General features: G+C 41.6%; 1 protein-coding gene and 1 long non-coding RNA gene across 6 annotated transcripts in view; one reads left to right on the top strand and one right to left on the bottom strand.

The window, feature by feature from the left end:
* CEP95 (centrosomal protein 95) overlaps positions 1 to 18,394 on the bottom strand; it is a 30,938-nt gene that overhangs the window by 1,108 nt on the left and 11,436 nt on the right. For 2 of the 5 annotated variants that reach the window (XM_001116599.5, XM_077972460.1), the window contains 13 exons: positions 17,219 to 17,334; positions 15,137 to 15,262; positions 13,465 to 13,658; positions 10,510 to 10,622; positions 10,192 to 10,321; positions 9,134 to 9,287; positions 7,037 to 7,176; positions 5,339 to 5,431; positions 4,361 to 4,493; positions 3,405 to 3,574; positions 3,220 to 3,294; positions 1,694 to 1,846; positions 78 to 224 (listed from right to left, as the gene is read on the bottom strand). In XM_001116599.5, the coding sequence (XP_001116599.2) occupies positions 78 to 224; positions 1,694 to 1,846; positions 3,220 to 3,294; positions 3,405 to 3,574; positions 4,361 to 4,493; positions 5,339 to 5,431; positions 7,037 to 7,176; positions 9,134 to 9,287; positions 10,192 to 10,321; positions 10,510 to 10,622; positions 13,465 to 13,658; positions 15,137 to 15,262; positions 17,219 to 17,334 (1,744 nt within the window). The remainder of the gene's footprint in view (positions 1 to 77; positions 225 to 1,693; positions 1,847 to 3,219; positions 3,295 to 3,404; positions 3,575 to 4,360; positions 4,494 to 5,338; positions 5,432 to 7,036; positions 7,177 to 9,133; positions 9,288 to 10,191; positions 10,322 to 10,509; positions 10,623 to 13,464; positions 13,659 to 15,136; positions 15,263 to 17,218; positions 17,335 to 18,394) is intronic. The other 3 variants (XM_015120113.3, XM_028836668.2, XM_077972462.1) reach the window with 3 other exon arrangements.
* Positions 4,743 to 18,285, top strand: LOC144335878 (uncharacterized). Its single transcript, XR_013407078.1, has 2 exons — positions 4,743 to 5,605; positions 17,727 to 18,285. It is a non-coding gene; the product is annotated as an uncharacterized LOC144335878 (long non-coding RNA).

The raw sequence follows: 18,394 nt of genomic DNA, 5'->3' as shown, positions 1-18,394 counted from the left end.
ACAGACTAAGCAAATTTTCCACAAGGGCAAGTGGTCAGGACTAAGCACAACAGCGTAATCAAGTGCCAGGAGCCCACCTGGTCCTTATAGTAGTTCTCCATGGAGTCCAGTTCATCCTGGTGGCGTCTCCTTTGTTCATCTCGCTTTTCTTTGGCATAGTTTCTTAGGTCTCGTAATCTTTGCTTTTGAATGTTTAAACCTTCTTCAAACAGTTTCTTAAATATCTGTCATTTAATCGTAAAAATAAAGTCACTGAGGAATATAATCATTTTGGCCAACTAGAGGTATATACTGATTATATTTCACAAAGTTTTTTTTTTTTTTTGAAATACTAGTTTTATTCAGATATTTTGACATACCATAAAATTTACCTCCTTTTCTTTGAGACAGGTTATCGCTCTGTCACCCAGGCTGGAGTGTAGTGGTGCAGTCACAGCTCTCTGCAGCCTTGACCTCCCAGGCTCAAGCAATTCTCCCACCTTGGCTGCCTGAGTAGCTGGGACTACAGACATGTGCCACCACACCTGGCTAAATTTTTAATTTTTTGGAGAAATGAGGTCTCACTATGTTGCCCAGGCTGGTCCCAAGCAATCCTTGCACCTTAGCTTCCCAAAGTGCTGGGATTACAGGTGTGAGCCACTGAGCCCAGCCTTACCCTTTTAAAGTAAATAACTCAGTATGCCTTATTATACTTAGTTGTGCAACCATCACCACTACAGAACATTTTTACCACCCCAAAAAGAAACCCTATATTGGTCCCATCCTTAGCCCCTGACAGTCACCAGTCTACTTTCTATCTCCATGGATTTGCATATTCTGGACACTTCCTAAAAATGGAATCATGTAATTTGTGGCCTTTCATATTTGGTTTCTTTCACTCTGCATGTTTTCAAGGTTCATTTATACTGCAGTATATATGAATTCTTCATTCATTTTTATTGCCAAGTAACAGCCTACTGTATGAATAAATGCACACTGTTTATCCATTCATTAACTGATGGGCACTTTGGGTTGTTTCTCCTTTTAGGCTATTACAAGTAAAGCTATGAACATTTGTGTTTTTTGTGTGATTATATAGCTAGGGGTGAAATTGCTGGGTCACAGGGTAGCTCTATATGACCTTTCGGTAACCTTCTGAAGAACTGCTAGATTGTTCTCCAAAGCAGCTGCACCATTTTACATTTTACCATTGTAGTTAACTACAATTACTAAAATATTTTACAGATGAAATTTCTTGCTAGCCTGGGATCTCAAAAGGTTAATCATTTCAGCCTGATAAGGATGACATAGCAAATACCTTGTGGAAAACCTCTCACAGTACAGCTGTTTTGACACTATCTCTGATTTTATGTGGAATACAAGGTCATGTTATCACACCTTAAATTCCTGTCTCTCACAACATGTTCCCAAAACCTCTAAAGTAGTTTTACTGGAGACGTACCTATTATGTGTAAGAGGCAGGGAGGAAGTAAGACTTCACATTAAGATGAGAGACACAGACTGAGAATGGACGGGAATGCACAATGGAGTAAGAAAATGAAGTGCGGCCAAGCAGAACTCAGGGCCAGCACTATAGGACTTCGATTTAGATTTTAGATTCAAATTTGGACAAGACTCACGAACAAAGAAGGTGGTCCTGAAAGGTAACAAAGTTCACCTTCTTAACAGGGCTGGACAGAAAAGCCAGACTTACCATTTCTTCCCGGGTCCTCATTCTCATCATTTTTGCATGCAACTGAACTCTATAATCATCATAATATTTTCGAGCACGAACGATTTGCTGTCGATTTTCTTTTATCTTTGATTGGGTCAACCTTTGCCTACGAATGCAGTCCTTGAAGTCTTGCTAAGAAAGGGAAAGGGGAGGGAAGAGAAGAGTAAGGACAAGAGGAATGCAGACTCCAGCGTTCTCATCTGCCCCACTCCCCATCACGATGTCTTCAGGCAGTATGCCAGGTGTGAGGTGCCAGTGGCCCCAGAAGCCCTTCAGCCTTTGGCAGCTTCATCACCTCAATCTGAAGAGCAGCTCCAACAACCCCCTGCCGCAGCAGAGGGCAGCAGTGATCCTGGGCACTCCTGCGGAACTGAGGGCTCACTTCCCATGCCACCGGGAGGCTGCTAACAAGGCTGGCCCATATGCCAGCTCACAAGGAGTAGGAAAATGGCACATCCAGACTTTCAAGCAGAGCCTGGGCTGCCAGGAGTATTTAATTAGGCAAAAACTAAGGAAATTAGACAATATCTGACAAAGGAGTGAAGATGAAATGGGGTCACCTACAGACTCTTATGTAGGTGTTTCAGTTATTAGTGTTTTTCCCCCCCATAGCAAAGTACCATCTGCAGTTCCTGAGATCTTTCTGGAACTGTTTAGTATTATAGTTCTCATGGCTTATCTCTACTCCACACTCAGGCAAAGATTTTCAAATCTCTTCCTTTGGCAGATTGTTTCTGACCTCCATCCTCTCCCTTCATAATTCTCTAAGTACAATTTCTCATCAAAATTGTAACGGAGGCTGATAAATCCCGGAGCTCTCTACTTGGGACCTGAGGATGGGAGATGGCAAACAGCACTAAGTTCAGCCACTTGGCACCTAGACGGATCCATGGAGGTCCACAGACAGAACTGGATTAAAATCTCAGCTGTGTCCCTCGCTTATCAGTGAGACCCAGGGCAAGTTACTTAATATCTCAAAGCTTCAGGGTTTTCATTTCATAGAAAACATCTCTAATATATTACTATAAAGACTAACTGCAACTGTGTACATAAAGTACCTAGCTCTTCCCCTGCCCATTCTGGGTTTGTTTTATTGTTGTTGAGACAGGGTCTCACTTTGGCATGCAGGCTGGAGTGCAGTGGCAAGATCACAGCTCACTGCAGCCTTGCCCTCCCACGCTTCCCACTTCTGCCTCCCAAGTAGCTGGGACCACAGGCAAATGCCACCATGCCAGGCTCATTTTTTCCATACCCATATATATATTTTTTAAGACAGGGTCCCACTATGTTGCTGAGGCTGGTCTCAAGTGATCCTCTCACCTCAGCCTCCCAAAGTGCTGGGATTACAGGCATGGGCTATCAATTTTGGTTAAAGACCTAAGCAACACTTCCACATGCAGGTGTTAGAGGTGAAGGGTCTGTGGGACTGTTGCCCAGCTAGCACACATAAAGGGAATGAATATAACAAATTCAAAATTATAATACCCAACTTGCTCTTGACATACCAGTCTCTTGTTATGTTCATACTCTTTCCTGACAAGGGTAGTAAGGAGGTCATGCCTTCTTAGGGCTTCTTCTATCTTGAAGGGGGACACGAAATCAAGTAGGTTAATAATGCTGTTCACTCAATTCTCAAGGATAAGCTCTTCTCTCATTTAAATTTCTATGCTTAAGACTGACAGTAACTTACTTCATCTTGCAGTTTCTTCTTTGATCGATTTTCTCTACATGCCTCTTTCTTAAGCTGTTCAACCTGTGCAATTTGCTGTTTCCACATTTTGCTTAGTGTTGGGCCAGAAACATAGAGAAATGGAAACTGCTCCAGCATAAGGGGCAGGAGACTGTGTTCACTTACTTTCACTGCAAGGTAAAAGAAGATGTTCTTAATCTGAGACTTGTGGACAAGAACTGTCATCCAACATCCCTGGTAGATCAAAGCTTATGTAAGTGATGTGGTTTTGATTCTGTAAAGAACAATTCTAAATGTACTTATAATAATTTGCATTCCTCCTCTGATTGGAGTAAGCCAACTACTGATAAGGATAAAAATACATTCTGACTGATGCCATGCTGGTCCTGGGAAGTCCATCCTAATTGCTCAGCTGCTTCAGTGCCTGCGGGTAGATTCTCTACGTATGGTAAAATAGAAGACTCCTCAACCCTCCTGGTAGGCAAGTGCTTAGAAGAAACGTTTCTGGTCTAAAGGATATAGTAGGAGGGCCAGCAATCTTTGGGGTATAACAGGAAGCCTGGCATTTCTCATGGCTTTGTTTCCTTGTAACAAGACTCTACACTCATTGGCACTGTCAATATACAGGAGGTGGACAGGTCATCTGCTTGCCTTGGAGCATCCCCTTCATTCTACCAACTTCCCAGAAACAGACAAAAAGGCATCCAAAGTGAGTAAGCACAGGAGTGAGGCTAATGGTGGCGCAGCAGGTGGCAGTCCTGGCATTCCTTGGGTGCCAATATATAGGCCTCCCTAAGGTACTTCCTTATTGAAGAGTTTTGGCAGTGGAAAGAAAAAAAAAACAACTTTCTTCAGCTAACTGGTGGATGTTAGCTTTCAGTGCTGTGTCCCTGGAATGCTGCACTCGCTTTCAAAGGCTGCCAGTTTTCCATAAAGTACAATTCTGTGGTTCTTACTTGGAACTGCTTTGTTTGGCTTTGGGAGGCCACCTCTTGGACTCTGAGTTGTGGTTTTTCTAGAGTAAATCTTCCAGGGCTGACTACATTCTGGAGTTTCTTTAAGAACAGCTTCTCCTCTGTATATTTTTTCCTTAGAAGCAGATACAAAACAATAAAAATAAAAGGTCTAATAGTTCTTTCATGCATCATCTTAAATATTACATATTGACAAAAATAGCTAACTACTTCCCACCTTACTTCAAATTTGTAAAATCTGGTTAATAATTCACTCACTCTAAACTAAAGGCATCTTTTGGCCTCTGGCATCCCTTGGAATTTGAAAAAGCACTGAATCTTTTTCAAGTTTCAGTCACCATAGTCCCACACCCTAAATACAACCACTATTATTAATTTTTTTTTTTAACCTATTAATGTTTCGATGTACTTCTCTTTTTCCATGTAGATTTAAAAAAATTCTCAAGCAACTATGCAGTATGCTTAGTTGTAACCATACTGTACTTTATATCCTGTTTTGTTCACTAATATTTTAGCATAAGCATTTTCCCCATGATTTCATTTCGTTTCTGTAACCATTCTTTTGAAAGGCAATGAAAACTTCAGTTTTGAGTTTCTTACAACCAGGTCTAGAGCAACTAGGATGTTCTGTCTTCTCTTACTCTTCTTTAATTTTGTCAGCCTAGACTAGTTTTTAAGACCTTGAACTGCTAAGTCAAATACCCTTATAAAAACTGATGGTAAGTTTTAAGTAGGGGAAAAAAACGCTAGTTTTCTTTGGTACCACGTCTTGTCATATTTTAGCAACCTGAATGCCTTATTAAGAAGTAAAAGTCCTGTATCATGACATGAAATCCTGCCTTTTCCTAAAGAGCTCATGATTAAGGCCCTGTTGGCCCCTTCTTCTTTTAAAAAGATCATCTTTGTACTTCCCCCTCATCTGATCAAATGGCATTTATTACAGTGTAGACTTTTACCCACTGTTTCCTCCTCCTTCTCATGTATTCTTAGAGGTCCAATATTCTCTTGAACTTTATGTCTTCTTAGTTCCCTTTCAAATGCTTCAGTAAATGCCTATAGGGGAAAAGGTCATATGATAGTACAGTTGTTAAAAACATATATAACGGGCAGCACCATGGCTTAGCTGGGTAAAGCACCCGTCTAGTAAACAGGAGATCCAGGGTTTGAATCCCAGCGGTGCCTCAACTGAGCATCCAAGCTTAGTCGCATGCAGTGAGGCTGAGCCAGGTGGATCACCTGAGGTTGGGAGTTCAAGACCAGCCTGACCAACATGGAGAAACCCCATCTCTACTAAAAATACAAAATTAGCTGGGCGTGGTGGTGCATGCCTGTAATCTCAGCTACTCAGGAAGCTGAGGCAGGAGAATCACTTGTACCCGGGAAGCAGAGGTTGAGGTAAGCCGAGATCACACCACTGCACTCCAGCCTGGGCAACAAGAGTGAAACTCCGCCTTGAGAAAAAAAAAAAAAAAAAAATCCTGCCACCGCGCCCAGCTAACTTTTTTTTTTTGTATTTTTAGTAGAGACGGTGTTTCACCGTGATCTCAATCTCCTGACCTTGTGATCTGCCCACCTTGGCCTCCCAAAGGGTTGGGATTACAGGCATGAGCCACCGCGCCCAGCCGCTCATTCACTTTTTAAAAAATTCCTTTCAGACTCTGTATCACAAAATGTATGGGTTTTTTTGTTTTGTTTTTTGAGGCAGAGTCTCACTCTTGCCTAGGCGGGAGTCAGTGGCACAAACTCGGCTCACTGAAACTTCCACTTCCCGAGTTCAAGTGATTCTCCTGCCTCAGCCTCCCGAGTAGCTGGGACTACAGGCGTGCACTGCCATGCCCGGCTAATTTTTGTATTTTTAGTAGAGATGGGGTTTCACCATGTTGGCTGGGCTGGTCTCAAACTCCCGACCTCAGGTGATCCACCTGTCTCAGCCTCCCAATGTGCTGGGCCACTGCACCCGGCTCACAAATCTACATTACTTTAACATATATAATTGGGACATAAAATGAAATTTTACATCACGCATTTTTTCTGTTCTCAAGTTTTTGCAATTATTTTGATACTCTCCTGAGTGGAAGTTACATGCTGAGTTACAAATGAGTGTGAGACGTCTGAATTAGTTTTAGTTTTTCACCATCATAAATCCTACTGCATTATAAAACCTACTACTGTAAACAACTTAAGTGTTCTAAATCCATGCTACATTTCAAAATCCACATTCCACAGGGGAAAGTCTTCCTAGGTAATCATACCAGTCTCGTTGTTGTTGAATCCCAACCACCTCCTCTCATTCCTGTCTTGGGTACTTGATCTCATCTTCTCTGTAACTCAAGTGGCCTGTCACTTTAATCCACCTCATATTCCCCTCATCTCTGAAGCTCACTCACTCTGAAAATAACAACTCACGCTGATCTCCTCTTTCTTAATCTACTGGAACACCAAGCTATGTCTGGCCAGGTTATTTTTCTTAAGTTTCATGAGTATAATTTTATGCTAATGGAGACATAAGCTATGCCACGTAGCTCTCTATCATCCATTCCGCTCAAGAATATTAAATGCATTTTAAGCCTTAAATCAACAGCATGTTCATGGTAGCATCTGGCTGAGGGGAAATGGTATTGGCTGCTGCTTAATGGTAGTCAAGAGATGGGGAAGCACCTGTGCTCGGAATTGGTGGGTATCTGTTTCTCTTGGTTTGCGCTGCCTTTTTCTCTCCGTGTGGAACTGTTTGCATTTGTTAGCTGGAGATGGAGAGAGCGAATGGGATCTGTAGGGTGGCTTTCTATGCATGGAAAGTCCTGCAACAGAGAAAAGACACATAACATTAGTTCCTGATAGCCAGAATGTTATGCTGGAAACCAAAGTTGGTTTTTACTAAATCCAGAGAGACTGATGAGTGAAATGTGCTAAAGGGACTGTCTTCTGTAACTAACTTGTATTGGTATGGTAACACCAAGTAACAGACAAATGCATACGAATGTGTACTGTCTCAAACACTTAGCTTCTACATTCAACTTTGGATATTCAACATGTGGAATGCCTCCTATGCACAAAGGACTATGGAGAGTGCTCTTGGTGATGGGGGAGATGGGAAAAGAGAAAAGGTAAATTATCTGAGCTGCGCATCTGCTATCCTTTTACCTGTCTGGGTCCTGAGGAGGTGGGATGTAAGCATACATATCTATCTTATTATATATGCTTACAGGCAAAGTTAACATGTTAAGCATTGTCTAAGCGGTCCCAATTTTTCCCTACTTAGCAATCTAGCCCTCCTAATTGCACACTGCCAAAGAGATCTAACAAACCATTTCTTTCTACAAACCTTTTTATCCCATTGTCTATAGGTGTGTCTGGGCATCTGCTAGTCGTGAAGAGGGTGACTCCAGTGGGAAAAGCACTTCAAGAGAGCCTTAAGACCAAGGAAGCTAGTTTTGGTACCTTTATAAATAAATTTTCCCTGAGCTTGTTATTTTTTTCACATGCTTTTAATTCAAATCTTTCACATTTCAAATTCTAAGATGTATTTTTAAAAACTGACTTGCATAATCTATTTTGAATGATAGCTGCTCATGATGCATGATGTATTCTTCTCCAGAAACTGAAGACGCACCTGAAATAATATTTTAATTTATAACCTGTTTTCACAACAGGATACCATGTGTATGTACATAATAAGGGAAAGGAAGAGGTTCCTGGATGAGGGTGCCTAGAAATTGGCTGAGTCCTTTTAAAGGGAAGAGAGATGAAACAGTCAAGAGAAGGAAAGAGCATTCTTGAAGGAGTAAAAAACAACTGAAAAAGTTAAGGAAGTTGGGTCAGAAAAAGGCTATTTCTGAAGAAACAATGGATGACCAAAGTAGATAAAACTAAATATAAAATATGCAGGATTTTAGTTGGTGGAAGACAGGATAATTGGATTTGAACAATGGCATATCAAACAGTAGGAAGTGTCTGCAAAGACGTGGCAAACCAGAAACTGCTGATATGAGTATAAAGCAGTGCAATCACTTTGGTGGGCAAGCTGGCAGTGGTGAAGAAATGTAGGCCTTACGATCCAGCAATCCTACTAGATGGAGATATCACAGAAACTCTTGCACATATTCTAGGCTGTTCATTGCAGATTTTTTATAGTAATGAAAATTGGAAACAATCAACATGTCCAGCAATAGGGGAAATGTATAGTGCTATACATATATATATATACACACCCACACAAAAGTGACACACTGTAAGAACTCACAAAAGTGACACACTGTAAGAACTCAGTTACACTGCAGTTAAAATGAATGAGCTGGATCTATAAGTATCAACAGCAATAGATTTCTAAGACAATGTCAGAAAAAAATGCAAGTTGCAGAATAATATATATAGTATGTTAATTTCTAAACGACATAAAACAATAGTATGTTTAGACAAGTAATGTAAGAGCTGTTAAGAAAGTATAAAAACAAGGATCAGAAGAAAAGACGCCAACTTTAAGATAGTGGTTGCACTGAGGGTGGGGAAGAGATCTGTGGGGAGAGCAGAGGGGGTTTCTACTGTTTTACTTCTTAAACACAAAGGGGCTAAAGCAAATATAACTGTTAACACCTGCTACTTCTAGCCGGGGAAGATCCAGGTGTTTGATATTACTTCTGATCCTTTTATATATTTCTCAACTATTTAAAATTAGAATCTAAGTTATTAAGAACAGATGGAACTGCCTAAGTAGTTCACATGGCTGTCCCCCTTTCTCAGTCTCTCTGGGGTAAGTACCTGGCCTTGTCTTCTTTGGCCCATACTCCACGATGCCATCACTGTGCTGAGACAGTGTCTCCTCAGTTCCATCCTCTACCTCTTCATTTCCAGTATCTTCTTCTTTATGGTCAGTCTTTTCTTTAATCCGACCACCCAGGGCACTTTTTAACATCTATTGAGAAAACTTTTTTCAACATCTTTCACTGACTTCACCAGAATGTAAATTCGCAGGAGTAGGCAGACCTTTAAAAAAGCTTCCTTTGACAGTCACTAATAACAAGTTTTCAGATGCTTATGCATGTTTAATTATTCACTTTTGAGACAGGATCCCGTTCTGTCACCCAGGCTGGAGTGCAGTGGTGCTAGCTGGGCTCACTGCAACCTCCGCCTGCTGGGTTCAAGTGATCCCCCATCTCAGCCACTTGAGTAGCTGGGATTACAGGCATATGCCACCAAGCCCAGCTAATTTTTTACTTTTTGTAGAGATAGGGTTTCACCATGTTGCCCGGGCTGGTCTCAAACTCCTGGGCTTAAGCGATCCGCCTGCCTCAGCCTCTCAAAGTGCTGGAATTGCAGGTGTGAGCCACCACACCTGGCATACATGTTTAGTTTTAAAAAGGTGTAGATCAGTGCTATGGATCACCAAGTTTCAATAAAGTTTTGACTAAGTCACATAGGGATTTAAAACATTCATTCAATGATACCTTAAAACTGTAATACTGTATTTTGTGAGAATCAGTGATCCATCCAATTTCATACCAGATCTGTCTTTTGCAGCAAAGGGGAACTATATAGATATATCTAAAGAAAAATGGCTTAACACAATCATTTATGTTAAATGATTTAGTTTTCATCAAAATTCAGTAAAATTTGGATAAATCTGCACTAAATTTAGTTAGATCATGAAAGGCTGAGAGATCACTTCCTGTTCCGTCTGCTTGATTTACAGAACATTTTCACAGTAACTATTAATAAGACACAACTATATTTCTAATACCTCACTTTCAACTGAGAGATTATTTAAATGTTCACTTAAGCCATGGGAATCTCAATATAGATGAAAAAACAAGACTTGCCCAATCTAGTTCAGAGAGCCGCTGAGAGAGTTTCTCTGACACATCATGTAATTCTTGTTCTGTTAATCTCTTTCTTGGCCTCTGGGGAAAAGGTGAATTGCAGGATGAGGCTGTAGCTCTGTTTTCATTTCTGTAATTAAGTGACCATCTGACAGTTAAAATAGCTAGGTGTCTATTATTTAGTTTAAAATAACTGTAATACATACTTTAACAAATATTTCATTCTGGTCTTCACAGCTAAATTTGGAGATTATGCCCCTGCATTTTCAAATTTCTTTGCAAACAGACTGTAAACACTTAAGTCTGCAGTAATGTTACCTTTTTCCTTTGGGAGGCTTCCTTGTCCTAGGCCCTTGGACCTGAGCTGGGTACACTTCCTCTTTGCTGTCTTTCGGCAACTTGGAAGTTAAGAAAACTCTGTCATCTAGATCCTATTAAAAACAGAAAAAAAGTTGATTTGAAAAAGCTACAAATAAGAAACATGAACTTTCTGGGGGTGAGGAAGGGAGGAACCGTGGCACAAAGCTACGTGCCTTCAACCTCCGTTTTGAAGTGCATTTGTCAAAAGACCCTATTGACACTCAATGCACCAAAGAACTGGAGCAATGTCTAGAAATCTGGGCTCAGAGAAAAAGTGTGGCTCAGGATGCCATTCAAATAAAAAGACAGGCCAGGTGTTCTCTAAATAAGAAATTTCAGGGATTACCACTATGCCTGGGCAACAAAAAAATTACCACTAGTACAGAGTATTCAAGTGGTTATCTTTTGTATTGACGTCAATAAAGGCTGTCCAAAATTGAAACAGTTAAAACAAAGACAATACCTCCCAAAATATGAATATAAACCCTTAACATTTTAAATTTTTTTTTTTTTTTTTTGAGTTTTGTTCTGTTGCCTAGGCTGGAGTGCAAAGGCTCGATCTGCCTCCCAGGTTCAAGTGATTCTCCTGCCTCAGCCTCCCTAGTAGCTGGGATTACAGGCATGTGCCACAACACCCGGCTAATTTTTTTTTTACTTTTAGTAAAGACAGTGTTTCACATATTGGCCAGGCTGGTCTCGAACTCCCGACCTCAGGTGATCCACCTGCCTCAGCCTTCCAAAGTGCTGGGATTACATGCATGAGCTACCGTGTCCAGCTACATTTATTTCTTAGTCTTAGAGATCATCTTTTAGAAGACACTTCTTGTGATGAAGAAACATTTATTTAATGTTTTTTATGGTTTGTTTGTTTTTGAGATGGAGTCTCACTCTGTCACCCAGGCTGGAGTGCAGTGGTGCGATCTCGGCTCGCTGCAACCTCCACCTCCTGGGTTCAAGCGATTCTTCTGCCTCAGCCTCCACAGTAGCTGGCATTACAGGCGCCGGCCACTGTGCTTGGCTAATTTTTGTATTTTCAGTAGAGATAGGGTTTCACCATCTTGGCCAGGCTGGTCTTGAACTCCTGACCTCGTGATCCACCCACCTCAGCCTCCCAAAGTGCTGGGATTACAGGCGTGAGCCACTGCACCTGGCCACTTATTTAATGTTTACTGATATCTTTAATTTCAACTTCATTATCTTTTTCTATTAGAGTAAAATTAAATACCTTTTAGTAAGCTGGGTGTGGTGGTTCATGCCTATAATCTCAGCACTCTGGGAGGCACAGGCAGGCGGATGAGGCCAGGAGTTTGAGACCAGCCTGGCCAACATGGCAAAACCCTGTCTCTACTAAAAAAAAAAAAAAAAAAAATCAGCCAGGTGTGGTGGCATGTGCACCTGTAGTCCCAGCTACTCGGGAGGCTGAGGCAGGAGAACTGCTTGAACCTGGGAAGTAGAGGTTGCAGTGGGTGCAGATTACACCACTACACTCCAGCCTGGGCGACAGAGCGACACTCTGTCTCAAAAAAAAATAAAACAAACAACATAATTTTATTTTTATGAAACTTTTAAAATACAGTATTTCTAGCTTAATTATTTCAAAATAAATACTCCTATTTAACTGCCACCCAGGTCAAGAAACAGAATATTACCAGCTCAGAACCATCTCCAAAACTCCCACTATGATTCTCCGAAAAGTAAACATTATCTTATGACTCCATTTTAACCCCTCTTTTATCCACTCTACTTTTTAGATGCATAGAATGTTGAGAATGTGGTCACCTAATGTTAATAATGCTTATTTCATCTCTGTACTTTTAATGCATTGCTTGAATGTTTAAATAATGAGAACGTATCACTGTTTATATGTCTACCTTGTGTATATACCTGCCTGTTGTTTTCTTATTTTATTTTTTTCTTTTTGAGACAGCGTCTTGCTCTGCTGCCCAGGCTAGAATGCAGTGGTGTGGTCACAGCTCACTGCAGTTCCTGGGCTCAAGGAATTCCTGCCTCAGCCTACCAAGTAGCTAAGATCACAGGCATGCACCACCACTCCAGGCTAATTTTCTATTTTTAGTAGAGACAAGGTCTCACTATATTTCCCAGGATGGTCTCAAACTCTGGTGCTCACGTGAGCCTCCCAAAGTGCTGGGATTACGGGTGTGAGCCACCGAACCCAGTCCTGTTAATTTTAAAAAGATAGGGACAGGATGACTAAATAAAAAGGGTTTTCTTTCTTTCTTTCTTTGAGATGAAGTCTCACTCTGTCACCCTGGCTGGAGTGCAGTGGCATGATCTCAGCTCACTGCAATTGAAGCAAATAAGCCAGTATGGTATGAACAGTGGTTCATGCTGGATAATGGGAATATGCATGGATGGTTATTTTCTTTTCCACTCTGTGTTTTCTAAATTTGAAATTATTAAATTATGGACACAATATGGACTCTGAAGCCAGAATGCCCAAGTTCAAATCCTGACTCTGTAACTGCTGTGTAACCTTACCCTGTCTATATCAGCTTCCCCACAATAAATATCGTAGCTACTCCAGAGTTGTTATGGGCAGTAAATTATTCAACACCCCTAAAGTATCCAGAACTGCGCCTGCCACAAAATAAACATTCACTGTGTGTTGGCTCTTATTATTTCCCTTTATATACATTCATCTTTCTCCTATCTTCCTAGAACAAGAATGTGCAGGTGTATACAGAGGCAAATTTTAAGGAGTACAATGCTTTGACTAGTGCAATATGCTTGACAATTCTAGCAGAGACTTCTTTAAATATAGGGGCTTCCCTGACAAAGAATAAAGACTTCACCAATACACACACACACACACGGGCTTCTAATCAATTACCAACACAGAGACACACATACACGTGTACTTCTAGCCAACTGAAAGTAAGCTTTTCCACTTACCCCAGAAAATTCCATATGCTCTTGAGTAGAATTTACAGCTGGGGGGCAGTGACTTGAATGCAAGTATTCTTTTCCTATGGGGCAGGGTGCTCGAGGCTCTGAAGGGTGGTAGGGTGGATGTAAAGGAATAGCTGCTCGGATAGGCTCCCCTAGCTTCCTCGCATTTGGAATCCTACTCACAGAAAGGGTTTCTGCTAGTAAGACAAATTAAAGTGGATATTACGATGCAATTCTAAGAAATAAACCATTTTATATAAATACATACATACGTATATAAACATGTTCAAACACATTAGAAATATTTTTTAAACTTAAGAACATAAAAAAATAATTAAACCAGAGACGTAGCCTCAGCACACAGGGATCTAACTAAATTAGAATGTAATTTTCGCCGAAGACGGGTGGATCACGAGGTCAGGAAATCGAGACCATCCTGGCTAACACGGCGAAACCCCGTCTCTACTAAAAACACAAAAAATTAGCCGGGCGAGGTGGCGGCGCCTGTGGTCCCAGCTACTCGGGAGGCTGAGGCCGGAGAATGGCGGGAACCCGGGAGGCGGAGCTTGCAGTGAGCTGAGATCTGGCCACTGCACTCCAGCCTGGGTGACAGAGCGAGACTCCGTCTCAAAAAAAAAAAAAAAAAAAAAAAAAAAGAATGTAATTTTCTTTTGTAATTGCTTTAGTTTTAAAAGAAGTAGAGAGGAGGTCTCACTATGTTGTCCAGGCTGGTCTCGAACTCCTAGGCTCAAGTGATCCTCCTGCCTCAGACTCCCAAAGTGCTGGTATTACAAGTGTGAGCTACCATGCCTGACCCCGGATGTAATTTTAATGTTATTATCATAAAACTGTTTCCTGAAAGTTACTTTAAAACAATAAAAAACTGGAAGCAACTTAAGTGGCTTGAAGAATGTTATGTTATGTGAATTATGGTTCATTCACATGTTACAAAACTCGTTAGGCAGTAATATTTTTATGTATTACTACCACATGAAAATCCTGGAGATGATAAGAAGAAACAAGAATGATTTTTCCAGGCCAGGTGCGGTAGCTCACGCTTGTAATCCCAGCACTTTGGGAGGCTGAGGCAGGCAGAACACAGGGTCAAGAGTTCGAGACCAGTCTGGCCAACATGGCGAAACTCCGTCTCTACTAAAAATACAAAAATTAGCCGGGCGTGGTGGCAAGCGCCTATAATCCCAGCTACCCGGGAGGCTGAGACAGGGGAATCCCTTGAACCCAGGAGGCGGAGGTTGCAGTGAGCTGAGATCGTACCACTGCACTCCAGCCTGGGCAAGAGAGTTAGACTCTGTCTCAAACAAAAAAAAAGAATGTTTTTCCAGTTACTATACTTTGTTATTTACCAATAATATGAATACCACCAATAGATGTACTAATGTGTCAGAGACTCTGTCTCATTTAAAAAAAAAAAAAAGAAAGAAAAGGTGAGTGTCGAGAACTTAGATAATAAAATAGTGGACGCAAAAATATGCAACCAAAGACCATCTTAAGCAGAATTCAGAGATCATAATAAATAGCAAACATTTACAAGTAAGATCATGTAAGACCAAAAAGGATCTCACATGCAGCAATAAAAGTAAAAAGGTCAATAGCAACAACAACTGCCCCAAGAATGATCATCAGCAGTAAAGAACTAACATCCATTACAACTCACTGTCTTCAACAAAGGATGTCCTATTTTTGGACAAAACACTAGGAGAGTACAACACATCTTCACGTGATTTAAAACTTGGTGAGGCTGAGGTTTTTTTAGACAGCATTTCATTAGGACATTGAGCACCTAGGAAATAAAATATTAAAGGTAAAATGTTTAACTATCAAAATAGTTTACTGAACATTATACTAAAAGCCAAGAGTTTTGTACTCAGGAAATAGAAATATTAAATAATGCTGAAAGAAGTAATGTTGGTCCAATTGCTCAAAATACCAATTGTTATTATTTTTTTCAGACCAGAGTTTCCCTCTTGTCGCCAGGCTGGAGTGTAATGGCACCATCTCGGCGCACTGCAACCTCCGCCTTCCAGGTTCAAGCAATTCTCCTGCCTCAGCCTCCGGAGTAGCTGGGACTACAGGCACCTGCTACCATGCCTGCCTATTTTTTTGTATTGTTAGTAGTGATAGGGTTTCACTATGTTGGCCAGGCTGGTCTCGAACTCCTGACCTCAGGTGATCCGCCCACCTCAGACTCCCAAGTACTGGGATTACAGGCATGAGCCACTGTGACCGGCCATAATATCAATTATTTTTAATTGCTATCAGAAAGATGCCCTTTTGTAGTCCAGAAACATTTATGCAATTTAAAAGCAAAGTTTTATATAATGTTTTATTATTTTGCTTTACAAAAATAGGTGCCAGGGTTATGGAAATGCTGGCTGTTTTATGGGCACGTCTTGGTATGAACAGATACCAGTTAGGGTCTTAGCTAGTACCACAAACAATGACTCATGGTCCAGGCCAGGCGCAGTGGCTCACACCTGTAATCTCAGTACTTTGGGAGGCCAAGGCAGGCAGATCACTTGAGGTTAGAAGTTCAAGACCAGCCTAGCCAACAAGGCGAAACCCCATCTCTACTAAAAATACAAAAATCAGTCAGGCATGTGGCACATACTTGTAATCCCAGCTGCTTGGGAGGCTGAGGCAGAGGTTGCAGTGGGCCAAGACTGCACCACCGCACTCCACCCTGGGTGACAGAGCAAGACTCGGTGTCAAAAAAAAGGCTATGGTCCATATATCGAAGCCTAAATTAGATGCCTGTGAATGTATATGATAGCCATCACTTTAAATCTAAATATGAAAGGAAGCTGCCATAAGTCCTTTCATCACATCAAACCCAAACACCTTGGCCAGGCATCTCTCTCAATCTTTTTTCCTTTGCCTTAACTGCATTATTCTTAAACACAATTCCCCTCTCTACTTATAATGTTAAAATAAGTAATTCATTTTACAGTAACATCTTTTTTACACGGCACTTGACATCACAGAACCTGCTTCTGCAATCACCATCCCTTCCATTCCCAGTCAATCCATCTGATTCTCTTCCTTCAAGAAGCATTCCTGCAATATCCACGCTTGACTCTGGTCCTTCTGTTACTGTGCCTATCCCAATGGCAAGCATAGCTTTTTGGTCTACTGGAGGGTGAGTTTGCCAGGAACCAAAAGGAAGGGAGAATATTCCAAGACTTATGGTCCATACACTGGTTTAGTAATTTATGAAGCCAAGGGGGGCAGGATGGAGTAGGATGATTGGAGGAGGGAAAGGTTGGAGGCTCAAAATTGGGGCTTGAAAGATATCCAGGTCTACTGTGTGCAAGCAATAGGCTATTGGAAATCTTGCCTGAAGCCTAGAAAAAAAACTGCCACTGCGTGTACGAACTTCTTGGTTGAAACAATGACAACAGTGAATCAACCACCAGTTCAGGAAACTACAATTAAGGAATACCCTGAAAGCGTGACCAGACTATAAGATGTATCCATAATTCTCTTCCTAGGCTATCAGGAACCACAAATTGCCTGATAACCTTGCATACACTTACTTGCCTCGGACTTATCTGCCCATATGCCTGTGACTTCAGATAAGTGTTCATATTTAATAGGTAGTGGGATATTTGGAATTTCAAATCCCATGCTCAGTTAGGGCTCTCTCTATTCTTCTTAATTTTAAACACTCCTACATACCATTTACATTTTTATAGTTGTATGCTGAATAATAACTGATACTCAAGGTTTAACTACTCACCATTACTTCTTAGAGAAAAGGTGTGCGCTGTGTCTCCAAGTCTAATGATTTCACCAGTGGATTCTGCTTCATCTCCATCCCAAGAGGGGCCCAACGTCTCAGAAGACAAGGAGCACCTGAAAAAGTTCCCTCCTTCACTCAGGGCCCAGTCTGACCAGAGGGCCCTTCCCCTGAGGACCTGGACAGCTGCTGGGTGCAGAAAAAGGAAAAGACTCTCCCTTTTGCTGCTTAGCATGTCTTGCTGCTTATGTTTTGTTTTGACTGATACATGAATGATGGAAATAGCTGTATATAAAGTGTCAATGATTAAATGTATAGGAGAACAGCAAATACTGGTGACTCTAGGGTGCGGGAGTGAAGGGGGTGGGATGCTAATTTTGCATTAAATATCCTTCAATTGTTTCACTTTTGCGCTTATTTTATTATTTTAAAAATCTTATGGAAAGTTCATCAGGCCGGGTGTGGTGGCTCACACCTGTAATCCCAGCACTTTGGGAGGCAGGCATAGGTGGATCGCCTGAGGTCAGGAGTTCACGACCAGCCTGGCCAACATAGTGAAACCCCACCTCTACTAAAAATACAAAAAATTAGCTGGACGTGGCGGTAGGCGCCAGTAATCCCAGCTACTCTGGAGACTGAGGCAGGAAATTGCTTGAACCTGGGAGGCAGAGGTTGCAGTGAGCCAAGATTGCACCATGCACTCCAGCCTGGGCAACTAGAGTGAAACTCTGTCTCAAAAAAAAAAAGAAAAGAAAAGATGTTCATCGGCCGGGCGCGGTGGCTCAAGCCTGTAATCCCAGCACTTTGGGAGGCCGAGACGGGCGGATCACGAGGTCAGGAGATCGAGACCATCCTGGCTAACACGGTGAAACCCCGTCTCTACTAAAAAATACAAAAAACTAGCCGGGCAAGGTGGCGGGCGCCTGTAGTCCCAGCTACTCGGGAGGCTGAGACAGGAGAATGGCGTAAACCCGGGAGGCGGAGCTTGCAGTGAGCCGAGATTGCGCCACTGCACTCCAGCCTGGGTGACAGAGCCAGACTCCGTCTCAAAAAAAAAAAAAAGAAAAGATGTTCATCTTATGATGGTCTCCTTTGAGACATGTTTTTTACAATGTACGAGACCTAAAAAAGAAGGCACTGCCTGTGCTCTTCGAACCATGACAAACTCTATTTAAA

This window comes from Macaca mulatta, chromosome 16 (genome assembly GCF_049350105.2).
Source record: "Macaca mulatta isolate MMU2019108-1 chromosome 16, T2T-MMU8v2.0, whole genome shotgun sequence".
Classification (NCBI taxonomy): Eukaryota; Metazoa; Chordata; class Mammalia; order Primates; family Cercopithecidae; genus Macaca; species Macaca mulatta.
The sequence above is the reverse complement of the archived record's forward strand: the minus strand, read 5'-3'. Positions and strand labels throughout refer to the sequence as shown.